A 27,866-nucleotide genomic window follows, 5' to 3' on the forward strand; every position below is an offset into this window, starting at 1 on the left:
CCAAAATTCTGCCGTGCAAGGTACAACAATACCTGGGAGCCATAATAGACACATCAAAAGGAGTAGCCACTCCAAGTCCACAAAGAATTCAAAATTTCAACACCATCATACAACGCATGTATCCAACACAAAGGATACAAGCAAAGATGGTACTACAACTCCTAGGCATGATGTCTTCATGCATAGCCATTGTCCCAAACGCAAGACTGCACATGAGGCCCTTACAACAGTGCCTAGCATCACAATGGTCACAAGCACAGGGTCACCTTCTAGATCTGGTGTTAATAGACCGCCAAACTTACCTCTCGCTTCTGTGGTGGAACAACATAAATTTAAACAAAGGGCGGCCTTTCCAAGACCCAGTGCCACAATACGTAATAACAACAGATGCTTCCATGACAGGGTGGGGAGCACACCTCGATCAACACAGCATACAAGGACAATGGAACGTACATCAAACAAAACTGCATATAAATCACCTAGAACTTCTAGCAGTTTTTCAAGCACTAAAAGCTTTCCAACCAATAATAGTTCACAAATACATTCTCGTCAAAACAGACAACATGACAACAATGTATTATCTAAACAAGCAAGGGGGGACGCACTCCACGCAGTTAAGCCTGCTAGCACAAAAGATTTGGCGTTGGGCAATTCACAACCAAATTCGCCTAATAGCACAATTTATACCAGGGATCCAAAATCAACTCGCAGACAATCTCTCTCGAGATCACCAACAGGTCCACGAATGGGAAATTCACCCCCAAATTCTGAACACTTATTTCAAACTCTGGGGAACACCTCAGATAGACTTGTTTGCGACAAAGGAGAACGCAAAATGCCAAAACTTTGCATCCAGATACCCACACAAACAGTCCCAAGGCAATGCCCTATGGATGAACTGGTCAGGGATATTTGCTTACGCTTTTCCTCCTCTCCCTCTCCTTCCTTACCTGGTAAACAAACTCAGTCAAAACAAACTCAAACTCATATTAATAGCACCAACTTGGGCAAGGCAACCCTGGTACACAACGCTGCTAGACCTATCAGTAGTACCCTGCATCAAATTGCCCAACAGGCCAGATCTGTTGACACAACACAACCAAAAGATCAGACACCCAGATCCAGCATCGCTGAATCTAGCAATCTGGCTCCTGAAATCCTAGAATTCGGGCACTTACAACTTACCCAAGAATGTATGGAAGTCATAAAACAAGCCAGAAGGCCATCCACCAGGCACTGCTATGCAAGTAAATGGAAGAGGTTTGTTTGCTACTGCCATATTAATCAAATACAACCATTACACACAACTCCAGAACATGTAGTGGGTTACTTGCTTCACTTACAAAAATCTAACCTGGCTTTCTCTTCCATTAAAATACACCTTGCAGCAATATCTGCATACCTGCAGACTACCTATTCAACTTCCCTATATAAGATACCAGTCATTAAAGCATTCATGGAGGGCCTTAGGAGAATTATACCACCAAGAACACCACCTGTTCCTTCATGGAACCTAAATGTTGTCCTAACTAGACTTATGGGTCCACCTTTTGAACCCATGCACTCCTGCGAAATACAGTTCCTAACCTGGAAGGTGGCATTTCTCATCGCCATTACTTCCCTAAGAAGAGTAAGCGAGATTCAGGCGTTTACAATACAGGAACCTTTTATACAACTACACAAGAATAAAGTCGTCCTAAGGACCAATCCTAAATTTTTGCCAAAGGTTATTTCACCGTTCCATCTAAATCAAACAGTGGAACTTCCAGTGTTCTTTCCACAGCCAGATACCGTAGCTGAAAGGGCACTACATACATTAGATGTCAAAAGAGCATTGATGTATTACATTGACAGAACAAAGAACATCAGAAAGACTAAACAACTATTTATTGCATTTCAAAAACCTCATGCAGGAAACCCAATATCAAAACAAGGTATAGCCAGATGAATAGTTAAATGCATCCAAATCTGCTACCTTAAAGCTAAACGACAGCTGCCCATTACACCAAGGGCACACTCAACCAGAAAGAAAGGTGCTACCATGGCCTTTCTAGGAAACATCCCAATGCAAGAAATATGTAAGGCAGCCACATGGTCTACGCCTCACACATTCACCAAGCACTACTGTGTAGACGTGTTATCCGCACAACAAGCCACAGTAGGTCAAGCCGTATTAAGAACATTATTTCAGACTACTTCCACTCCTACAGGCTGATCCACCGCTTTTGGGGAGATAACTGCTTACTAGTCTATGCAAAACATGCGTATCTACAGCGACAGATGCCATCGAACTGAAAATGTCACTTACCCAGTGTACATCTGTTCGTGGCATCAGTCGCAGTAGATTCGCATGTGCCCACCCGCCTCCCCGGGAGCCTGTAGCAGTTTGGAAGTTACCTTCAACTATTTGTATATGTATCATCTCAACCTTAAATAGATGCATACTTAGTCACTCCATTGCATGGGCACTATTACTACAATTCAACTCCTACCTCACCCTCTGCGGGGAAAAACAATCGAAGATGGAGTCGACGCCCATGCGCAATGGAGACAAAAGGAGGAGTCACTCGGTCCCGTGACTCGAAAGACTTCTTCGAAGAAAAACAACTTGTAACACTCCGGCCCAACACCAGATGGCGAGCTATTGCAAAACATGCGAATCTACTGCGACTGATGCCACGAACAGATGTACACTGGGTAAGTGACATTTTCATTATCTGGCACTGTGTGATCCTGTCATGTTTGGGGTAAAAAGACAAAAAAAGGCTATTAAAAAATAACTTTACCATTGCAAGTTCGATAGTGCAAACATTGCAAATGTGCTACAAAATAACTGCAGTAGTACTGCGGTAGAAACCCAGAGGACACTCTTTCCATAAACAATTCGTATGGTGCTACATGGTCATGAATATGTACCTTTACAAAACACAATAGTGGGGATGTTCAATCTAGCAAAGAGGCATAAGTACGACAAACTACTAAAACACCTGTTCACAAATGAACTCCTTTCAACCCAGCCTCCCAAGGAGTGAATATTGAGACACAATCAGTGCACAGCATGTGAATCTAGAAAATTTGTGCTGCAAAACTAAATTGTTACTTACCTGTAGGAATAATTTTGCAGCTTGAAGATTTTTTTGGATTTACATGCAACTCTCACCTCGCCAAGAAATTAGGAGATTTGGGATCAAGGAGACCAGGGGGAATAAATACAAACAATCAAACAACTGATAAACAAAGAACTATGGAAGTCTCCAAAGGAAGGGGTGGAGGGGGAAGAGAATCCGAAGATAATCGCACAGAGTTTACCAGGGCGCAAGTCGTTCATCACAGCAGGTGTGAGCTGCTACCAAATGGTTGACACATGAAGAAGCAAAAACGATTATAAAAAAAAAAATTCTAGATCCAACCATTAAGTAGCAGAATAATGTACAGCATGTGAACCCAGAACATTTTTCAAGCTGCAAAACTGTTCCTACAGGTTTTAGTAATGATTTAGTTACTAGGGCTACTACATTTGAACTCTTCTTACTTCATTTAAACTGCTGTCATGACAGATAATCTTCCAGGATTAGTTTTAGCTACCATAGCTTCGCACTGATCTGTCAGTCATTTTGGATACAGGACAACCGTTTGTCAATCACCATATCAAACTCACATCCCTGCCTACTGTCCCAAAACCTTGTCCTGTTAAACGTATGCCATTGCTATGTACTGAAGGTGCTTTGCATCTGGCATGGGGTAGTAACACTATGAAAAAACAATACATGCCCTTGACTTAAGTGGACTGTTTTATCAAATAGGAATAAATGCTATTACTGTCAGTGCCTTAAAGTGCAGAAGTGTCTGTGGCTCACTGTTTTTCTCTATGGGGTGGAGATTGTGGTTATCCTCATTGGTGCTCAGTCATGATGTGAAGGTCCTTGTGTAGATAATTTACTCATGGCTGCTGCTACTGCTCAAATAGCCAGGTTTTGAGCCGCTTCCTGAAAGTCAGCAGGTCTTCGGTCTGTTGTAGGGGCAAGGGAAGGGTGTTCCAGGTCTTGGTGGCGAGGTGGGAGAAGGATCTGTCTCCGGTAGTTGTTCTTCGGATGCGGGGGACGGTGGCGAAGGTGTGGTCGGCTGAGCGGAGTTGGCGGGACGGGGTGTAGAAGGTGAATTCTGTTGAGGTAGGCTGGACCGGTGTCGTGCAGCGCCTTGTGTTCGTGGGTGAGGAGCTTGAAGGTTATGCTTTTGTTGACGGGGAGCCAGTGTAGGTCTCTCAGAAGGGGAGTGATGTGGCGGTGGGCATCGAGGATCAGGTGTGCGGAGGCATTTTGTATGCGTTGCAGTAGTTTGAGGAGTTTGGCCAGGGCTCTTGCGTAGAGGGCGTTTCCGTAGTCACGTTTGCTGCTGACGAGGGCTTGGGTGACTGTTCTTGTATCTGTGGGGATCCATCTGTAGATCTTGCGGAGCATGCAGAGGAAGTTGAAGTGGGATGAGGAGACAGCGCTGACTTGCTTGGTCATGGAGAGTGTTGAGTCGAAGATGATGCCCAGGTTGCGTGCGTGGTTTGTGGGTGTTGGGGCTGCTCCCAGAGCGGTCGGCCCCCAGGAATCGTCCCAGGCTGAGGGGTTGGCTCCGAGGATGAGGACCTCTGTCTTACCTGAGTTCAACTTCAGTTTGCTGTTCCTCATCCATTCGGCGACAGCCTTCATTCCTTCGTGGAGGTTGGATATGGCGGTGAGGGGGTCCTTGGTGAGGGAGAGGATCAGTTGGATGTCGTTGGTGTAGGAGATGATGTTGAGGTTGTGTAGCCGGGCGTGCGGGGCCATGTAGATGTTGAAAAGTGTAGGGCTGAGGGACAAACCTTGGGGAATGCCGCAGATTATCTTGGAGGCTTCGGAGCGGAAAGGGGGGAGGCGGACGCTCTGGGTGCTGCCGGAGAGGAATGAGGTAGTCCACTCCAGAGCTTTGTCCCAGATCCCTGCGTTGTGGAAGCGTGTGCATAGGATGCAGTGGCAGACGGTGTCTAAGGCGGCTGAGAGGTCCAGGAGGATGAGGGCCGCGGTTTTGCCGTTGTCAAGCAGGGCCCTGATGTCGTTGGTGGCAGCGATGAGGGCGGTTTCGGTACTGTGGTTGCTGTGGAACCCTGACTGGCATGGGTCCAGGATGTTGTTTTCTTCAAGGTAGTGGGTCAGTTGTCTGTTGACGATCTTCTCGAGGACCTTGGCCGGGAATGGGAGTAGGGAGATGGGACGGAAGTTCTTGAGGTCTCTCGGGTCCACCATGGGGTTCTTGAGTAGGGGTTTGATCTCAGCATGCTTCCAGCTCTCGGGGTAGGTTGCGGTCTTGAAGGAGATGTTGATAACTTTGCAGAGGTGGGGTGTGATGGTGGTGCTTGCTTTGTTAAAGATGTGGTGCGGGCATGGGTCTGATGAAGATCCAGAGTGGATGGTGCCCATGGTTTTGATTGTGTTGTCTTCCTTCACGTTGGCCCAGACGAGCAGGGGGTCGTAGTTGAAGGTAGGTGTAGAGTATGAGGAGTCGGTGATTGGTGTGGTGGTCTGGCTGTTGAAGCAGTCATGGATGTCTGGTCTTGTGGTGGAAGAAGGTGGTGAGGGAGTTGCACAGGTCTTGTGAAGGTGGGGTGTCGTCTGTGCTGGAGCTGGGGGTTGGAGAGTTCATTCACTATGTTGAAGAGCTCCTTCAACATCAAACTCCAGAAATGTGAATTTGCTATAACCATGCTATCTTGTTCCTTGAAGTGATTGATGAAAATTCGGCACCCTGGCTTGTGATAAACCAGTCACAGCAGAGCAGTAAAAGGTAATTTTAGAAACTGGGCATCCAACCCCCACCTCTAACGGTCTGGGGCAACTTGGCTGCACTTGAACAAAGGCATTCATCCTGTTGTTGTTTTGTAATTCCCGTATTTTTCAAACTTGAATGTCTACAACTTAAACTCTGTATCTCCTGGCTGTTTTTCCTCTGGTCACCGATAATTCTGAGCGCCCAGACGCCCAAAGTGCTGCTGGGCAATATAAATGTAAAATGCAGATGTCCATGGCATAATAAACATTCCGGGAGTGTCCCAGACTAACATACGGTTAGCTAGCGTTTTTTGCTGTACTCGCTTGTGAGCAGCTCCTCTGAGGGCAAATGTTAAAGTGCAGTCCCTTGTGATTTGAGAATTTGATTTCCGCTTATTTTTGCAGGTTGGCAAGAGTGGTAATGTACCTGCAGGAACGACAGTGGACAGCACAATCACGCACCCATCAGAGTTCGACTTTTACCTCTGTAGTCACGCTGGGATTCAGGTATTACTCCGACCTCTTTTATTTGTACAAAACTTCCACAATGTGTGAGAAACATTTACCTTGCAACGAATACCCCTCTGTAGCGTATTATTATTTTTTTTACTTGGGGATATTTCTGTGTACTACAAGGAAAGCATATGTGCAGGACTTGACAGCTGAATTGAAAATGCTCAAACCTTTGGGGTACTTCCTGCTCCGTTGTCACTTTCCTATGTTGACAGAAGTTATCAAACATTTAATAGTTAACTGTGTAACAAAAGTATTTATTCTAAACAAAAGCACTTTTGAATTGATTTATCCGGTGGGAACAGACAATCTTGCTGTTGCGTTTGTTTTCAAACCAATGTGCATAATTCTGTTCATTATCTCTTGGAACCTCTGTTCGGTAATCGCTGCAATTGATTTTGTGAACTGAATGCAGTGCTTGTTTATTTTTACAGGGAACAAGCCGCCCCTCTCATTACCAAGTATTGTGGGACGACAACTGTTTCACTGCAGACGAGCTTCAATTGCTGACTTATCAGCTATGCCACACTTATGTGCGGTGCACTCGCTCAGTCTCCATTCCAGCTCCAGCATACTATGCGAGGTTGGTGGCATTCAGAGCGCGATATCACCTGGTAGACAAGGATCATGACAGGTGAGGTTGGTTCAGCTGTGCTCTCGTTTAGCAAAATTAATGGTGTTCCTTAAAGTTTAACAAGGCAGCTGCAGGGCGGTGTGGCTGTGGTTGATAGTGACAAATTTGTGCATATAAGAAGGGGTTCAAATGGATTATATCTACAGTGAAATATCGTTCTGATGCATGAATGTTTTCATGCGGACACTTTGCAGAACTCAGTGTTGTGGCATGGTTTGGTAAATTGTTTCACAATGGGGAATTTTGGAGCATGCGGCATTTTTGCTGTGCTGTCATTTTTTTTAATTTTTTTTATTTATTTTTTTAACCCATTCTGTGCCATATAAAGGGTTCTTATATTGCTTCATGTTACGAGGCTGGCAATTATTCAATCCTAGTGTTTCCTGCAAACAACTGGTTATCAGTTGGGCCGGTTCCGTTGAAAACAAAACTATAGCTAAACAAACTAGACATTCTGTGGAGTCTCAAAGTATGTCCACCTCACTCAGACACCCCTTCCAGCAACCCCCAGCTTCACTTCTTTCCCCTCTGCCCAAATAAACACCACACTTAAAAAAACAAAAATAATAATAATCTGGTACAAGTTAGCACCCTTTGCTTAAAAATAGCTATGCTAGGCAGCCTGCCACTTCACCTCCCAAAAACGTACAACTACTTGTAGGTAACTGGGTTCTAGTTGCAGAAGCCCCCCCCCCCTGCCCCCCCCACACACTTTTTGGCTGGTTTTTGATGCAACTTTGAAGTGAACTGGGTTCCTAGTGCCAGTGTTCCTTCCCTAAATGCAAGACCACTGGTCACTTGGTCCCCAAGTGACCAGGCCTTTAGCACCTTAAAGTACCTAGTTAATGGTACCTCTAGTACCACTCTGCCATCAACAGACTAGTTTCTGACCCCCAAGGGTGAAAGCCTTTCCTCTCGGGTGGTCAGGAACAAAGCCTGCTCTGGCTGGGGTGTTAACTCACCCTTCCCAACAGGATGACCTGCAAATCTGCATTCCAAGGCAGCAGAGCTTCAAAGAAGTCCTCTGCCTTTGGTATGCAGATCTGGTTTCTGGACTACAGAAAAAGGACCCGAAGAGCAGTGAAAAGCAAGAACTGAGAAGCCGCAACTAACTTGTGCCTAACCCTCCCTGCTATCCTTGACAGTTGCACCAAAGACTACATGTCCTGCAGCTGTTCTGCCTGCACTTGAAGTAACCAGGATTTCATGTGTAGTAGCAGAGCTTCTTCCCTGCAGGCAGCAAAGACTCGCAAGGAGTCCAGACTGCCAAAACCTGACAATGGACAGCACCACCTCACCCTAGCCCAATGTGCCAACGTGGTCCCCAGAGCCAAAGCCCACCTTGGGTTTGCAAACAGTGGACTTCCTGATGCTGCCTGCGCCTCTTTCTGCAGGACCCCTCCAACCTCAAGTATCCCCTGCACTGGAACCAGATGCCAAAAGACACCACTGCACCTGAGCACCACAGCCTGAAACGAAGTGGACCAATGGTGTCCCTACGTGCCAGAGGATCTCAAAGGTCAAACCCCCGTGGGATCCCCCGTTCCTGCTTGCAGCCTGCTTCTGATCGTACTGATCTCCTTTAAAGTGAATGGGACAACCAATGCTATAACACACATCTGTACCCAGCCACCCCAGACCACCTGAGGTGAACAGTTGGTGTGGCCTTGAACCTTGCCCTATACTCGCCTCAAGTCCAGAAGAAAGGTCCTGTAGGTTGTTGCTAAGTGCCCGAATGTAGTATGTTTCTTTTCCCCGTAGGATAACATTAGGGGCACCCGGTGCTGATAAGCACCTCTGTACCAGAAAACATCAGTGCTTCCTGAATTGACCTGTTGGTGCTGCTTTGGACCTTGCCCCATACTTACCTTAACTCCAGAAGATTGGTCTTGTAAGTAGCTGCTAAGTACCCATATGCAGTATGTTTTGCCCCATAGGAGAACATCACCTCCCTAAAAACTGCACTGTTAACTTTTGAAAACTGTAAAAATTCATAACTAAAAGTACTTATTGGATTCCAATCTTGGTACCAAAATTTATATAAAAGTACATGTTTTTATAAATTGGTGTCTGATTTCTTTGAGTGTCTTGCTTACTGCCTTTGTATATGCAATACATGCTTAGCACTACCCTCCGATATTCCTAAATGTTTGCCCACACTACCACTAAAGAGCCTTTGGGGTGTCATTTGTGCCTCTACTTCCTCTGGGGTTTGCTGGGACTCTACAGTGTACCTCGTTTTGGCAACTATATTAAGAGCAAGCTTCCTGCACGTACATCCTATACTCACCATTTTGAAAAGGCCATGCCTCGTGCGATGCCCTTAGCAGTCCCAAAATAGAATCTTGTACCTGATGATCCAAAAACCCTGTCAGCAGTCTTTATACCAGACTCTTGCCACTCCCACCACTTTCCAAAGACCCTTACCAGGCATACTGCCTAGTCAACACAACAAACCCCCTACCAGATATCCACCCACCCCCACCAGACTTGACTCTGTACCTGATGTGCAGGGTCCCATGACTTACATGCCTGGTGCTCTGCCGCACCTGAATAGATCTGTACCAGATGCCCTTCAGTTCTGCAAAAGAGATCCCATACACTGCTTCCTGTGACGTCCCAGTCGTGCAAGTTCACACTTATTTTTGGGTGAGCAGTGTCAGTTTGAAGGTTCTACTGATATTTTTCTTTTTTTTTTGCTAGGGGTATTAGGATCGTGCCTTGGAGTGACAGATGGGCAACCTAATATGGCACTGTTATTCATATTATAAAGCCAGTAATGAGTCATTTGGAGATAACGTTAAAGCACTAGAGTATTTGAGTCTGACTATAAGGAACGAGTCAGCAGCCTGCACAAGGCATTAAGCCACTAGGGGTATTCAATGCAATCTACCAGTTTGCAACAGATAAGTAGCCCTTAGAGACCTAGTCAAACTTCAAAAGGTAATTGAAATGGTCTTCTAGGAGAAGCAAATGAGTTGCCTTGGAGGAAAGTTAAACTGTCAAATATTTAAACAGGAACAATAGGTTCGATGGCATGTGTGGCTGTAGATACACATGCTCTGCATACTATTGCCATCTAGTGTGGGTTCCAGAGTGTTGCATGCAGTGTTTCTTCAAAGAACCATTTCAAGTCATGGGGTCGAGTGAGTCCTCCTCCTTGGTGATACTGCAATCCAAAATCTATCATTCTGTCTTCTCTTTATCTAAGGTATTGTGTCTTGATCACACATTTCAATCTTTACGTTTGTCTTCACTCGTCTCGCTTGGCACTAACCGCGCACCCTCTGGGGCACCTTTGCCCGTTTCTGGCTTATATACACTACGCAGCACCTACCGTTATGCTGAGCTGATGGAACGAACCGTTTTTTTTCCCTCTGTGCCACACAATTTTCCCACACCGACCAACATCTGGTGTGTAACTTGTGCCCCTCCACTGATCACCAGGAAGCTACCTGTGACCAAAGAGTTAATGGGTTGGAGATGGTGCACAAGATTCCAAATGACACCCTGGATATCTTTGGGGAGGACACTCCCAGGAGGAGCCGGAACAAGAGGAGGTCTTCTCGATCTAGGACTCTGGTGTTCAGTCTGAAATTAAAAAAAACACAAGGTAACATCTTCGCAACCCATGAGTACCCTGACTCCTACTTCCCACCCTAAGACTATTAAAAAGCTCCTTGCAGAACTCACCAGACCACCACCACTTGCTGCCAGGCCATGGCCAGATCTGAAAATCTGTTCTGGTTGCCCCAACTTCTGGCTCAGCTCTGAAAAAAGCAAAAGCATCTTAGACTTCAACTTCCAGCACCTCGTGTGAAACATAGTTGTCATCTCGATCCAAACTTCGGCTCTAAGTACTTAGGCTTCCAGCTGACCAGCTACCACCTCTGCTTCAGTGCTGACGAAATCACACTGACTAGAAGTTCAGTGCCAAAAACCACAGAACTGGGAACATCCGAGCAGTAAGACTCCAGTCAGCCTTCAGCTACACCTTAACCTGTGGAAACCATTTTGGAGGCGATGAACACTCATCAGTGCTGCTTCCATATCCAGGAGGGTACAAGGCGCATTATGGCTTCTCCCCTTGTACTTGTGAAGAGGAAATTCTTTCCAAGAGGCTTAGGACCACCTCCAAAGACTACCACCAAGGAAAAGGCTACCACCACACCTCACAAGCCTTCACCACCTCCTCCTGATCTGCATTCTCAACCCCCTTCTCCTCCCTCCCTCCCTCCCCTCATTCACCTGTCTCACCTACCGCAGGAAACTTTACACCTCAGGGAATCCCCTTTATATACTGGGGAAGATTTGGGTGAGACACAGCAGGACCTGGATCCATGGGACACCTATGAACCTGACCCCATATTAAGCAATGACCCAGATTTGAACCCTGCACGTCCCTCACCACCAGAGATAGTACATCCTACCAGCAGGTAGTGGCAAGGGCAGCCGCTTTCCACAATGTAGAGGACTTCCTATTTGATATCCTTACCTCTACCCATAAGGATATCCAATTTCTCCCTATGCTCCCAGGCATGCTTCATCACACTGATGACAATTTTAAAGAACCCGCCCACTCTAGGGTTATCGCCCCTAGAGTAGATAAAAAAAAATATAAACCTGCTCCTTCAAATCCAGTATATATTAGGTCACAGGTCCGTCCAGACTCTATAGTAGTCACCAGTGCATGAAAAACTGCCAATAGCCAGGCCACAGGGGACTCTCCTGACAAGAAGATTAAGAAGGTAGGTGCTGCTGGCAAAAGGGTGGTTGCACAGGCAGCTAACCATTGACGTGTTGCAAATTCGCAGGCCTTACTAGCCAGGTATGACTGGGCTCACTGAGATGAAATGGAGGAGCTCCTCCAGTTTCTTCCAGAAGAACGCGCAAAAGAGGGCAGAAAATTGTTGCTAAAAGGGCAAACTATAATTTAGAACTCCATAAGCTGTGCCCTAGACGCCGCAGATGAGGCTGCACATGGCATTAATACCAGTGTCTTGACAAGTAGGCATGTGTGGTTTCGATGCTCTGGTTTCAAACCAGAGGTCCAGCAAGCTGTGCTTAACATGCCCTTTGATAAGGAGTATCTTTTCAGCCCTCAAGTGGGTTCTACCATTAAGAAGCTGAAAAAAGACACTGACACAGCTAAAGCCATGGGTGTTCTACAGCCTTCCACACAAAGGGGCACTGTTCGTAACCCCACCTTTAGAGGTGTTTACAGATCACCAACTCAGAGGTGTCTACCTCACAACCCAGACAGCCTTCTAATAGTGCCTCAACGGGGAAGGCAAACATGGTACTCTGTACAAATGGCTCAAGGAAGTTTTCAAACTCTACCAAAAAGACAGGATCTGCTGCCAATGGACAACAGGAAAGTACTGCAGGCAGAACCAGAATATTTCAAATTAAAGGCCTGACTCCTGAAGACTTAGAATTCGGGCACCTGAGTTTTCCAGAAAATACAATGGCAGTATTGGGAGTCTAGAAAACCAATAACAAATGTTATTTGGCAAAATGGAAAAGATTTTCACTTTAGATATGTGAGATTACACAAAAAGGATCACAAGAGAAAAGACAGTTTTGAAATACTTAATTCATCTGTTTTAGGAGGGGCTTACTTATGCTTCATTGAGGGTGCATCTGGCTGCTACAGTGGCTTACACAGGAGGTCAAATGAGAAGGGTTTTTTTCACAGCACCATTGGTGAAAAGATTTTTAGAAGGCGCAAAGGGGATATCACCTCCAAGAAGGGTACCAACACCTACATGGAACCTAAATCTAGTCCTACACAACTCATGAAAAATCAGTTTGAACCATTACACAAAGTGACTTTGCAAATGTTAACATTAAAAACTGCATTTTTTTTTAGTAGCTATTACTTCCTTACCCAGGGTCAGAGTTACAGGCACTCACTATTCAAGAACCTTATTTTCAGGTTCACAGACAGAATGGTCATGAGAACAGATCCACATTTCATACCAACTGTGGTTTCACAGTTTTCATATTAACCAATCCATTCAAGTTCCCAGTTTCTTTCAAAATCCAAAACCTCGAGTGGAAAAGACTTGACACACATTGGATGCAAGACGTTGCATCATGTATTGAAAAGACAAAACCTTTTAGGAAAACTCAACAATTGTAGCGTTTTCAAAACTATCTGGGAAGAACAGTGTCAAAGAACACTATTGCAAGATTGATTGTGCAATTGATTGTTATGCCACTCCAATGCAGAGGAAGCATTACCTGTGGCACTGGGAGTGCACTCAACATGAAAAAGGAGCTACTGTTGCCTTTGTCAAACACCCCTTTACAAGAAATATGCCTGGCAGCAATTTTGGTTTCAGTGCACACCTTTACAAAACATTGCATCAGTATACAAATGAACAAAGAAGCTCAGGTGGGACAAAGGGTGTTAAAGCATCTATTTACAGATCAATACCCATCTTTATCCCAACCACCGCAGTAGTAGAAACTGCTTTAAAATCAGTGCACAGCATGTGGGTCCAGAAAATATTCACACTGCAAAACATAGTTTCTTACCTGTAGGTGTAGTTTTGCAGCTTGAAGACTTTCTGGATTCACAAGCGACCCACCCACCTCCACCAAGAAGATGGGAAAGACAGATGGGGGAAAAAAACTAGACTGAAGATGGCGTACTAGGGTGGAGACATCCAGGGAAAGTGAGACCATCACAAGAAGCCACCAAATGGAGGTTTCATCAACGCCTACCAACAAACAAAGGTAGAAAAAGATTGACTGAAAGCTTTGGGAAAATAGTAGAAAATCCAGACCCAACTACTAGATAGCAGAATAATGCATAGCATGTGAATCCAGAAAATCAAGTTGCAAAACTACACATAAAAGTAAAACTTTGTGACCCAGTGCTTTTCAGGCACACACTCTTGTCAGAGGACATACTGTAAATTAACCATTAGTGCTACAATTTTATTAAAACGGTTGCAGCTTTACTGAAACTGGAATCAGTTGGTCCTCTACCTGTCTTAATGTGTGATTTTAGGGAGGCAAGAATTGAGAGAAGGCCTCAGCTACAGAACACCTTGCTTGATTTGCATGCCTGTACTCTGTCAAGAGGTAGACAAAAGCATTTTGCAACCAACAGATTTCCTGGGTTTTCTAACTGAGCCAGACAATTCAATGCTTCACCTTCCCACAGTCTTCTCTATACATGTAACAGACTTACAGAGAAAGTTATGTGGGTATTGTAAACTTCTCAAGGTCGTTTAAAAAGTTTTATTAAACAGTGTGCAAGAGTCCTGATTTTAGCCTGTTTTCATAAACCTTAATTCATGATAAACTGTAAAATGACTGCACAATTGAATGATTTAAGTCTACTTTTGTTTAAGATCGTATCTTACTAAAGCCTGTTATTACAAACGAAATCAAGTTAGCTTTATCTTTGTAATGAGCACACCGTGAGACTGGCTATTCCTCCTTCTTTGTCTAAGCTGTTGCCTTGGCCATTTACCCATTACAGACTTGGTTGTAGTAAAACCATGTTTCGCGCTCAGCTTTGTTAACCTGACCTCTGGTGCCCCGTTCCCCAACGTGCCTACACAAAACACAGATCCCTCATTTTATTCACATGGGTGTTTTCCCTACTCCCTGCCCTTATACAAATTGGTCACTTCACTTCCAATGTGCTGATCTCCTAGTTAATGCCAGCCTGCATACATAATTAACTGCTACCTCTAACACATTCTGCATGACTGTGGGCACCTCCTAGGTCTGCAGACCAAGTCGCACCAGACTGTCTGGCATACATGAAGCATAGCACCTGATGATTAGTGCAATAAAATAATGAAGAGTGAGAAATTAATTTGGAAGACTGTCCTCTAAGGCCTGGTCCTAATGTTAATCTGGCATGTGCAGGGTACCAGTCCAGATGGATAATGCGATAGCCTGGCAAAATCTTGCCAGGCTTCACATTGCTCTCCTGAGGGTGAGATGTACAGGGACAGGATATGAACTTCTGCTCTATTTGGTCTCTGGTGAGGTTTTAGGCCATTTGTGCCTTTTTAGGGTTGTATGGGCCTTGTTGGTACAGTTTTACTTTACCACTTTCTCCTTTTAGGTCTCACTTTGGTTTGTTTAATCTTCACTCTGTTACTACTTATTGGTCCGTGCATGTTGATTTTACTTTCTTCATGTTTGTGACAGTCCATGGAGTATGTGCCAGATACTGACTAATTGCTTTATTAGTGTCCTTCCCCTACCCAGCACATGCACTGTGCTTCAAGAGATATTGTTTACAATTTAGTTGGCCTGTAGCATACAATTTTTGTTGTCCCTCTTAATTGCTGTCTTTCGATTGCTTAGCTCCCATAGGCTTCCATTCCTTTCCAGTGTTGGCACCTGCTTGGAGCATGGACCAAGAAAATGCGTTCTCCGTCTTTTTGCAGCACATTATTAAAAAAAAAAAATTCTTGTTTCGGTTATTCCTGGTTGTAGGAAGGTGCCCCTTTTTGAAATGGTAGATATGCCCCTGCAATGTCTTTGTTGATTCTTAGACATGAGTGAAGAGGGGAGCCATTTAAGTACATATGCTGGACACTGGTCAATACGAGTTTGCCAGCTACATGATGGTTTCACTGAAAATCGGGATGTTTGGTATCACATAGCATCTCGTATTACTAAACCTTCACTGATGCCAGTGATTGATTTAATAAAGCATGCACCCAAAGGGCACCTTAGAGGTGTCCCCTGAAAACTTAGACTAGTTTTAGCCAGCCACCACCAAACATGCTTCTCACCCTCTCCCTCCCCAGTTGAGAGCCTCTGCTTTCAGGCAGTCAAAGCCTGCTCTGGGAGAGGTGTTAACACAAGTCACCCAACATGATGACCTGCAAATCTGCACGCCAAGGCAGGGGACTTTAAAGAAGCCCACTGCCCTTGGTATGCAGATCTGGCTTCGCTCAAAGGAGAGCTGCCAACCCCCCCTCCCCAGGGCCCATTTGGCACCGGTACAGGCAGGAGACTTGGTATTCAGAGAGGTGTATGTATCCCTAAGGTGAACTGCCTGATGTGGACACAATTAGAAATCTGCCATCTTGGGGTTTGAAGAATTATAAACTCTGGGACTGGATTATGCCCATTTCCCATAGACTACCATTGGACACCTGATGCTGTACTGCACCTGGCCACCCCAGTGCCGCCATGTGTAACCTGCTGGTGTGGCCTTGGACCTTGCCACATACTTGCATTAAGACCTGGAGAGTGGTCCCGTAAGTCATTGTACTATACCTAAATGCAGTACTTGTGTTTTCTCCATAGGGTAACATTGAAGCTTTTGAGAAATGCACTGTATCGACTTTTTAGAAACCTGAAAGCATTTTACATGAAAAATGTGCTTACCTGATTGTATTGATTCTGGTGCCTAAATGTATATAAACACACTTGTATTTTTGAAAATTGGTGTGGATCCCTGTAAGGAAATGCCTCATTGGCATGGTTACCCCCTGACTTTTTGCCTTTGCTGATGCTAAGTTTTGATTTGAAAGTGTGCTGAGGCCTGCTAACCAGGCCCCAGCACCAGTACTTTTGTTTTCACAATTGGCACACCCTGGCATCCAGGTAAGTCCCTTGTAACTGGTACCCCTGGTACCAAGGGCCCTGATGCCAAGGAAGGTCTCTAAGGGCTGCAGCATGTCGTATGCCACCCTGGGGACCCCTCACTCAGCACAGACACACTGCTTGCCAGCTTGTGTGCTGGTGAGGACAAAACGAGTAAGTCGACATGGCACTCCCCTCAGGGTGCCATGCCAACCTCACACTGCCTATGCAGTATAAATAAGTCACCCCTCTAGCAGGCCTTACAGCCCTAAGGCAGGGTGCACTATACCATAGGTGAGGGCACCAGTGCATGAGCACTGTGCCCCTACAGTGTCTAAGCAAAACCTTAGAAATTGTAAGTGCAGGGTAGCCATAAGAGTATATGGTCTGGGAGTCTGTCAAACACGAACTCCACAGCACCATAATGGCTACACTGAAAACTGGGATGTTTGGTATCAAACTTCTCAGCACAATAAATGCACCCTGATGCCAGTGTACATTTTATTGTAACATACACCCCAGAGGCCACCTTAGAGGTGCCCCCTGAAACCTTAACCAACTACCCGTGTAGGCTGACTGGTTTTAGCAGCCTGCCACACTCGAGACATGTTGCTGGCCACATGGGGAGAGTGCCTTTGTCACTCTGAGGCCAGTAACAAAGCCTGTACTGGGTGGAGATGCTTATCACCTCCCCCTTGCAGGAGCTGTAACACCTGGCGGTGAGCCTCAAAGGCTCACCCCCTTTGTTACAGCACCACAGGGCATTCCAGCTAGTGGAGTTGCCCGCCCCCTCCGGCCACGGCCCCACTTTTGGCGGCAAGGCCGGAGGAGATAATGAGAAAAACAAGGAGGAGTCACTGGCCAGTCAGGACAGCCCCTAAGGCAACCTGAGCTGAGGTGACTCTGACTTTTAGAAATCCTCCATCTTGCAGATGGAGGATTCCCCCAATAGGGATAGGAATGTGACCCCCTCCCCTTGGGAGGAGGCACAAAGAGGGTGTAGCCACCCTCAGGGCTGGTAGCCATTGGCTACTGCCCTCCCAGACCTAAACACACCCCTACATTCTGTATTTAGGGGCTCCCCTGAACCTAGGAACTCAGATTCCTGCAACCTAAGAAGAAGAGGACTGCTAAGCTGAAAAACCCTGCAGAGAAGACGGAGACACCAACTGCTTTGGCCCCAGCTCTACCGGCCTGTCTCCCCACTTCTAAAAGACACTGCTCCAGCGAAGCTCTCCCCAGGGACCAGTGACCTCAATCCTCAGAGGACTGCCCTGGTCTAGAAGGACCAAGAAACTCCCGAGGACAGCAGCTCTGTTCACCCAAGACTGCAACTTTGTTTCCAAAGGAGCAACTTTAAAACAACTGCGTTTCCCGCCGGAAGCGTGAGACTTGCTACTCTGAACTCTACGCCCCCGGCTCGACTTGTAGAGAAACAACACTTCAGGGAGGAATCCCCAGCGACTACGAGACTGAGTAACCAGAGTTGCCCCCCCCGAGCCCCCACAGCGACGCCTGCAGAGGGAATCCCGAGGCTCCCTCTGACCGCGACTGCCTGCTTCCCAGATCCCGACGCCTGGTAAAGACTCTGCACCCGCAGGCCCCAGGACCTGAAAGATCGGAACTCCAGTGCAGGAGTGACCCCCAGGAGGCCCTTTCCCTTGCCCAGGTGGTGGCTACCCCGAGGAGCCCCCCCTTGCCTGCCTGCATCGCCGAAGAGACCCCTTGGTCTCCCATTGATTTACATTGGAAACCCGACGTGTGTTTGCACACTGCACCCGGCCGCCCCCGTGCTGCTGAGGGTGTACTTTCTGTGCTAACTTGTGTCCCCCCCCCCCCCGGTGCCCCACAAAACCCCCCTGGTCTGCCCTCCGAAGACGCGGGTACTTACCTGCTGGCAGATTGGAACCGGGGCACCCCCTTCTCCATTGAAGCCTATGTGTTTTGGGCACCACTTTGAACTCTGCACCGACCGGCCCTGAGCTGCTGGTGTGGTAACTTTGGGGTTGCTCTGAACCCCCAACGGTGGGCTACTTTGGACCCAAACTTGAACCCCGTAGGTAGTTTACTTACCTGCAAGAACTAACAAACTCTTACTCCCCCTAGGAACTGTGAAAATTGCACTGTCTAGTTTTAAAATAGCTACATGTGGTTTATGTGAAAAGTATATATGCTGTTGTGATTATTCAAAGTTCCTAAAGTACCTACCTGCAATACCTTTCATTTGAAGTATTACATGTAAAATTTGAACCTGTGGTTCTTAAAATAAACTAAGAAAATATATTTTTCTATACAAAAACCTATTGGCCTGGAGTTGTCTGAGTGTGTGTTCCTCATTTATTGCTTGTGTATGTACAACAAATGCTTAACACTACTCCTTTGATAAGCCAACTCTCGACCACACTACCACAAAATAGAGCATTAGTATTATCTATTTTTGCCACTATCTTACCTCTAAGGGGAACTCTTGGACTCTGTGCATACTATTCCTTACTTTGAAATAGTGCATACAGAGCCAACTTCCTACAATCCCCTTGAGTTGTGTATCTCATTTGACTGTATTTGCAGATGTCTAACACTCCTCTGATAAGCCTAAGGCTGCCACACCACACTACCCCCTAAAAATAGCACCTAGGGATTGATAGAGGAAGCCCCTGTCCACTAGTAAGTGAACCCCTGGACTCTTTACACAATATATCCCATTTTGATATCATATAAAGAGCCAGCTTCATACACTTGATGTGCAATATGCTTTCCTAGTTTTGACAGTCGTACTTCTTTTTTTTTTTTTTTTCTTTCCCCTATCCGCCATCGGTTGACACTTGAGTTTTGCAGTGTGAATCATTTCTGGGTTCACATGCTGTGCATTATTCCGCAATCTAGTGGTTGGGCCCTGAATGCTGTCCTTACCCTAGTATTTTTTTTTTGGTTCGTTTTTTGTACATCCTCTTTGTCTACTGGCCCCACCTTGACGTCAGATGCAGCTCCTAGAATCCTGTTTGCGTGGTAGCCAGATTATTTTTTCCAGCACTAGGTCTGGATGGACGGACAAAAGCTTCAGGCGTACGGAGAAGAGAAGTTTTTTTTTTTTTTTTTTCAACTGAGATCACTGAAAGGAGCAACTGGGAAGGAAAAGAATGGTGACAGCAGATGCAGAGGGAAGTCATTGTTAAACACTGGATGGTGTTTTTTTGCATTCCTTTCTCTGGGAATGTGGGGCACCGCCCATGTGGGTGAAGAAGGTAAAGTGGGTATGGATCACCCACTCTATCCATTTCTGCCTAAAGTGACACCACAAATTCGCCAAGAAGGACAGGCATGAAGTCTGCAACCTCTGTCTGCCAAGACAGCGGAGCCTGATCAGAGTTCTAACAAAGACCCTGAAACTGAGGCAGAAACTGCAGTTGGCTCACTATGCATATGCAGATCGAAGGGGGTAGATCCTGCACAACTCTCCAGCAATGACAAGGAGGATGGGGGGAGAGGTGGAGGGTTGCGGTAGGGGAGAATGGGTGGGAGGAATCAGGAAAGGGTGGGGGTGTTGGGACGTTTGATGGGCACCAAGCTGGCACAAGTGGAATTCTCAGATGCTGAGAAGACTGCCAAAGTCCAGGATGCAGAAGAGGCCCACACAGGAAGAACACAAACAGGAGGTAACACCACACCCAGGCTCCAACGTTAAAGCAACAGAGATGAAACTCCACAATGCTGCCGAAACATTCCAGATCTGTCCATTGCCGAAGACCTTAGTGGTTGAGTGAAAAAGGGCCTCACTGTTCAAGACAGGTCACCAAGCCCTTAAAACCGGCCTCAACACCGAAAGGTCATCACAAGCATGGGACAGAGTGGGCCTCATTGACCACAGCCCAAAGGAGAGCCAACGTTGTATAGACTGTGGGACCCCCATCAGACAAAGTAAGCACCTGGAGAAGAGTATGGCGATGGAGCGCTTAGCGGCCCAATAGCTCATAGCCAATTCCAACATGCATTTTAACTGATATGGCCACCAGCAATGGGAAGAATTTAAAGATCTGCTGCAACACTTACCAGATCAATACAAAAAAAGGGAAAAACTGTTATTGCAGAAGGCAAAAATCTCAAACACCTGGTTGAGGTTGGTTTTGGATGCAGCAGATATTGCCAGCAGGCAGCTCAGGATCCGGTCTCACCCTGAGAAGACACGTGTGGCTGTGGATTAAACCGGAGGTACAAGCAGTGTTAATCAACATGCCATTCACTGGAGAGACACTCTTTGGAACCTCTGGATGAGGCCCTACAGGGCACAACAGACAATGGCACAGCAAAAGAGATGGGGACACTATAATTTATGGGAGGTTTCCCAGGCGCCCAAGCAACAAGGAGACTGATAACCAGGGTGGCTGGAGTTTGAATGATCGGTTATGTACAGGCAGTGCCTGGACACCTACCAGTGCCCAAAATCCAATGCAGGGGACCTCACTGCTGTGGCGGTACCCAAGCTTGCAGCAACAGCCCTTTTGCGGGGAGAGCAAGGGCCAGGACCCTCGAACAAGTTGCTGCACTAAGGGTTCCCCTGCAGGCACGACCACTGGGTGGGAAAGATTGGAGGATCCCTCCATTAATGGGGCGCTCCCACCACCAAGTGGTTCCTGAACATTATCCATCATGGATATTGTATTGAACTGTTAAAGCAGCCTCCAAACATAAAACTTAAACCAAGATCAGTCAACCTGAAAGAACAAAAACACCTCAGAAAAGGTTCACGACCTCTTTGAAAAACATACAGTAGAAAGAGTTCCAACAAGGGTGAAAAGACAGTGTTTGCTCTCTTTCCTGGTACCAAAACCAGACAAGTCTAAGACCTTTTCTTACACCTTGGGGGCCTTTAAACAGATACATCAAGCCACAAAAATTCAAGATAACAACTCGACGAGAATACCATGCTTTTAAGAAGGGATGCTACATGGCAAGCATCGATCTCAGGATGCATACTTACACATTACTCTGTACCAGAAGCAGAAGAAATTGCTGAGATTCGTAGAAGACAGGATAACAGTACCAGTGCAAGTTGCTTCCATTTTACATAGTCCGCAGCAAGTGTTCACAAAGTGCCTAGCTGCAGTAGCAGTATATCTGATGAAAGGAATATATGTGTACCCATATCTAGATGACTGGCTAGTAAAAGCAGGATCATTTAAAAATGTCAGGCAAGCATAAGGACCACAATGCGAACTGTACACGCCTTAAGAGTTCTCCATAAACCAAGAAAATCAGCATCAACCCCACAAAAAGAAAAGATCAGTTTGAGGCATGTGTGTCCGTAGATACATTCATTCATCTGCCAATCTAGTATTTGATCTGTATGTGTGTAGGTTGTTTTTTTTCCGAAGAAAGTCTCTTTTAGGCGCGAGGTAGAGGGATGACTCCTCAGCTATACTTAGCATGGGCATCGACTTCATTATTAGATTTTCTCTCTGCCATCAAGTTCTGACCTGTGCTGGTACTCCGATTCCAGACCATCGTCTGATCCCTTTCGGTTTCAAACCCAATGTAGGAAAGTGCCCCTTTGGGCAACGTTACCCCCCACTTTTTGCCTTGTATTGACGCAACCTTGACCGAATGTGTGGTAGGATCCTGCTAACCAAGCACCAGTGTTATTTCCCTAAACTGTACCTTTGTTTCCACAATTTGCCAACACAAGTCCCTTGTAAAAGTTACCAATGGTACCAAGGGCTCCGTGTCCTGGGAGGGTCCCTAAGGGCTGCACCATGTATTGTGCCACCCTAAGGGACCCCTCACAAAACACATGCAAACTGCCATTGCAGATTGTTTAGTGGGGAGAAAAAGAAAGTCGACATGGCATCCCTCTCAGCATGCCATGCCCACAAACCGCTGCCTGTGGCATAGGTAAGTCACCCTTCTAGTAGGCCTTAAAGCCCTTAGGCAGGGTGCTTTTTTACCACGTGAGGGCATAGCTGCATGAACAATATGCCCCTACACTGTCTATGTCCATTCTTAGACATTGTAAGTGCAGTATGGCCATATTAAGTACACGGGCTGGGAGTTTAGCATTAAGAACTCCACAGCTCTATGATGGCTCCACTGAAGACTGGGAATTTTGGTATAAAAAATCTCAGCACAATAAACCCACACTGATGCCAGTGCTGGATTCATTGAACAATGCACACACAGGGCATCATAGAGATGCCCCTGTATTTTACTCAACCCTGTAGTGTAGGGCTGACAGGTCTGTACCAGCCTGCCACTAATGGACAAGTTTCTGACCCCATGGGATGAGAGCCTTTGAGCTATCTGGGGTCAGGAACAAAGCCTGTTCTGGGTGGAGGTGCTTCACACCTCTGCCCTGCAGGAACTGCAACACTTGGAGGTGAGCCTCAAAGGCTCAGACCTCCTGTTACAGTGCTGCAGGGCACTCCAGCTAGTAGAAATGCCTGCCCCTGGACCAAGCCCCACTTTTGGCAGCTAGTCTGGTGAGAAAATTAGGTAAAACAAGTGACCACTGCAGCTAGGACCACCACTATGGTGTCCAGAGCTGAAGTGCCCCCCCTTCTTGCAGAATCCTCCATCTTGTTTTGGAGGAGAGGGACCAATAGGGAGAGGAATGTACCCCCCTCCCCAGAGGGAGTGGGCACAGGAAGAATGTAGCCACCATCAGGAGGGACAGTAGCCTTTGGCTACTGCACTCTGTTGTAGTGCCCCTAAATCTAGTATTTAGGGGCACCCCTGAACCTTGCTCCTCAGTTTCCTGGTGACCTGAAGAAAGGAGGACTAAAGAGCCGACCCAGTAGTGAAGACTCAAGATGACAACTGACTTGGCCCCAGGCCTGTCGGCCTGCCTGGAGCTTTAGGACTCCTGCTACAAAAAGGTTGACTCATCCTCCAGGACCAGCAACCTGTACAAACCCCCAGAGGACTGCCTGCCCAGCAGAGGGCCAAGAACTCCAGAGGACAGCCACCCTGTCTAGAAGAAACCCATTTAAATGAACTCCAGAACTGCCCTGGATCCATGAGCCCTGTCCTCTGTGCCCCCAACGCCAGAGTCCAGGTGGCCCACCATTCCAGAGGATGTCTGCAGGCAATTCTGACCAAGTCCACCCTAGATTGACGCTTCCTGGCCAACATGCCGCCTGAATCCAGAGGACCACCATGACCGGATCCAACGAAGATTCCGGATGCCCAAAGGTACCCCTGCACCCACAGCCCCCTGACCTTGAGTCCTGAAACTGCAGGTATTTACCTGCAATCTGTGTTCTGTGTGACTCCAGTCCTCATGATTCCATTGAAAACCCCACCCCAACTTTGACCTCTTCACCCGACCAACCGTGTGTTGTGGTGATACACGTTTAGGGTCAACTTGAACTTTAACCTATGGGCATCTTAACCCCCAAAGACTGGGATTGTAAGTAGAGTACTTACCTGTTAACTGTGCCAACACTTTTCCTTCCCTATGACTGCATTGGTTCCTATGAAAAATTAAATTGTCAACTTTGAAAAGTGTTACTTGTAAATTGTTGTATCTGCAAAACCTAAGCAAAATAAATTTGATACATATGCTTGTTACTGTCTTGTGACTGTACTTAACTGCAACAAATACCTTTTGGTTCTAGTAATAAAGTAACAAAATATATTTTTGCTATAAAACGTTGGCCTGGAGTTAGTCATTGAGTGTGTGCCTCATCGCTTGACTGTGTGTGTACAACAAATACTTTGCACTACCCTCTGATAAGCCTAATTGTTTGACTACACTCCCACAACAAAAAACATAGGTCTTATTTATTTTAGCCTCTGTTAAGCCTCTGGAATCCCCTGAACACTGTGCACACTATACCTCATTTTGTTATAGAATGTACAGGTTTAACTTCCTACACCCAATACTGTTGGTATTGTTATTGATTGTGTTTCTTCCATCTGCGATTTCAGGTAGAACTGACTGTCAAGTCCATGTAACTCCGTTGCGGTGCTCAGAGGGCTTCGGCCTTCATACTCCGTCTCCAACAGGATCTCTATACAATGTCTTCCTGGTAATGGAGTGGATGCTGTTCAATTTCGGCCCGCGCTGTCATGCCAAATACCCACGGACCGACTCCCATCCTGTCTGTAACCTGTTTGTTGCTGGACCACAAGGATGTGTTTTTTTGGGCTGTCACACATTCTGATCAAAGAAGACACTCACTGTCAAGCAAGGATGCTAGAAAAGTAGTAAGACTGCCGAAGACTCCCAACCTCCTTAAGGCATCAAGAATTCGGTGAGGAACAGCATTCACAGGCTTCAGTTGCTGAAGAGGAGGCATTTTTTGTTGAAGCCAGTCCAGAATCCAACTAAGTTCGAAGTCTCTCTGGAGACTCGTGCAGTGAGTACTGTACCTGCCCCTGCCCCTCAGCCTCAAGTTGAACATTATAAAAAACAAACGCCTCAAACATGAGGCTTTCGGACCACCACTGCCTGTAGGTCATCTTTGGCAATGAGTCAAGTGCAGACTCTCCGCCATCTAACTCTGCGCCAAAACACCACTCTAAGCCAAGACCTCCGGCATTGACAAACTCAACTCCTACCCAGCAGTCTGTGCTGAGCTGATTGGCATCTGTGTCAAAGCCTTCGAGGTCGACATCCGAAAAGGGCATTGAGGCACCAGTGGAGCGTATTCAACATAAACCACAATGAAATTGGACTCGCAGCAGCACACATCAGCTGAAAACCAGATAGATTCACCTACTTTGCCCCATTTTCCAAAAGACAATTATCTTTTGAAGAGGCTTTAGATTTTCCCACTCCACCAAAGTGCTAAAAAATGAACAAAGCCACCAGTCCTTTGCCACTTTCACCATTTGTGATGCCACATCCACTTCCACCACCTTCACATATGCCATTTTCACCAGTCTGATGTAGATCATTGTATTTTTATTTATTTTTTGGTAATTGTATGTTTAATGGCATGTGTAGCTGCAGATACACATGCTGTGCATATCCCGCCATCTAGTGTTGGGCGGGAGTGTTATAAGTCGTTTTTCTTCAAAGAAGTCTTTTTTCGAGTCACAGGTTCTAGTGACTTCTCCTCTTGGTGATAGTGCACATGGACATCGACTCCTTTGTTAGATTTTCTTTCCCCCTTCTGGTTCGAACGTGTTCCCTCTCGCTCCAAGACTTTTGATTCAGAAACTTTATGCGCTTTCTCATACCATTGGTATAGTTTTCAAACGTGTATACATCTGCAATCAATCCAATAGTACGGTCGGGATCAAGAAAACGCCCTTTCGGGTGCTCGCACCCTTCTTGGGCCTGTTCGGGCCTACCATGCCATAGCCTGATTGATTGGACTCCATTCCGATTCTGTCCTCTGCCACGCTAAATTCCCTTTTACTGACCAGCACTTGGTATGTAATCTTTGCCTTTCTCCTGAAAATCATGAGGAAGATTGTGAAGATTAATTTCGATCAAAAGACACTGCATGATTGAAGGGCAAGAAGACTTGAGATTGCGTTGAAGCACACAGAGTCCACCGACACCTTTGGGGATGAGGGGGCACAGACTGCTGTTTCGATCCAAGATTCCGACTCCGTACAAGGATCAGAAGACAACAGCCAGCAGATCACAGCGGCACAGCATGCAAGTGCCCCTGCACCCATTTTCAAAAAATCAAGCAAGGCCTTGTGAGCATCACTGCTGTCAAGCCATGGTTCCACCCGAAAGAAAGTAATCAGTGACCGGCCCTTGGGTTCGGTGCTGAAAAAGGCCAAAACACCCCATCAACAGGCCACGCCTGTTTCGGTGCCGGAGTCTAGCAAGAAAATGAGAAGCTCAACCTCTGAACCGAGCCAACGCCTACAATCTTCGGATCTGAAATTGCTGCGTCCGGCTTTGGAGCCGAAACCTCGGCTAATATCTTTGGGACCAAAACAGCTTGGAATCCTTTCGGAGACGAAAAATCCTTCTATACAGAAGAGACACGACCTGTTTGAAACATGTGCCCAAAATATCCATTGAACAATCCTTTAAGGGCGCAAAAACATCCTCTGAACATCAAATAGAGGAATCTGACATTCAACCAATTTTGGAGGTTATGGACAGTAAGTAGAGAAGAATACACACCCACAGAGACTTTGAAAATTATTGCTTCTCCACCTCCACAGACTAAAAGAAAGCTGGCATTTCAAGAGACATTTGATACTGCTCCACTAAAAGCAAACATTTTCAAGTGAAAGAAGCCATCACCTCTCCAGCTTTCTCCACCACATTTGCCACAGCTTTCTTTCTCATCACCACCTACTACTCCACTACCATCACCATCACACTCCCATACCTATTCACAGGGAGACAAGGTGGACCCATCGGACATGTATGATTCGGATTCAGTGATCCTGATCTTTACCCTACTAAACCATCACCACCAGAGGGTAGTACAGTTTATACCATACATGGGGTCCAAATGCATGCAGAACCTTTGGAAGAGAATTTCCCTTTTAATACACTATCCTATACCCATAAACACTACCAGTGCTTACCAATGCTTCCTGCTATGCCTAGGCACGCAGACGACATATTCAAAGAACCAGTCAAAGCTAGGCTTCTAACCCCAAGAATTGACGAGAAATATAAGCCTGCACCAACAGACCCAGTCTACATTACACAACTGCCACAAGATTCTATTGTGGTCACTGCAGCCAGGAAATGGGCGAATAGTCCGTCTTCAGGGGATACCCCACCACCTGACGGAGAAAGTATAAACTTTGATGCTGCTGGGAAAAGGGTAGCAACACAAGCAGCCAACCAATGGTGTATTGCCAATTCCAGGCCTTGCTGGCAAGATACGACGGGGCACTTAGGGATGAAATGCAAGAATTCTTGCAGTACCTACCCAAAGAACACCAAGAGTGTATCAAATTGTAGAAGAGGGACAAGCTATTACACATAACAAGATGAGATCTGCTCTAGATGCAGCTGACACTGCAGCTAGAAGTATTAATCCTAGCATTACATTCCAATGACATGCATGACTAAGGTCCTTGGGTTTTAAACCTGAAATACAACAGGCAGTGCTTTACATGCCATTCGATTAAACAGCATCTTTTCGGACCAGAAGTAGACACTACTATTGAGAAACTCTGAAAGGATTCAGCCATGGTAGCCCTTTATACCACACCTAGACCACACCTTTTTGGGGTTCCTTTCGGAAGCAACAGTTTAGGGAAGGTTTTAAATCCCAAACTGCAGAGGCTTCCACCTCCCATCCAAAACAAACGCAGCAGTATTTTTCAAGAGGGTCATTTAGAGGCTTACAGAGGCCAGAACTTCAGAGCTAGAGGAAAATTTACTGCCTCAAAGAGTGCTACCACACCCACAAAACAATGACTTCCCA

General features: G+C 46.1%; 1 protein-coding gene across 6 annotated transcripts in view; it reads left to right on the forward strand.

The window, feature by feature from the left end:
* AGO4 (argonaute RISC component 4) overlaps positions 1 to 27,866 on the forward strand; it is a 421,284-nt gene that overhangs the window by 369,628 nt on the left and 23,790 nt on the right. For all 6 annotated transcript variants that reach the window (XM_069223826.1, XM_069223825.1, XM_069223829.1 and 3 more), the window contains 2 exons: positions 6,198 to 6,299; positions 6,740 to 6,939. In XM_069223826.1, coding sequence (XP_069079927.1) covers positions 6,198 to 6,299; positions 6,740 to 6,939 — 302 coding nt within the window. The remainder of the gene's footprint in view (positions 1 to 6,197; positions 6,300 to 6,739; positions 6,940 to 27,866) is intronic.

This window comes from Pleurodeles waltl, chromosome 3_1, assembly GCF_031143425.1.
Source record: "Pleurodeles waltl isolate 20211129_DDA chromosome 3_1, aPleWal1.hap1.20221129, whole genome shotgun sequence".
Taxonomy (NCBI): Eukaryota; Metazoa; Chordata; class Amphibia; order Caudata; family Salamandridae; genus Pleurodeles; species Pleurodeles waltl.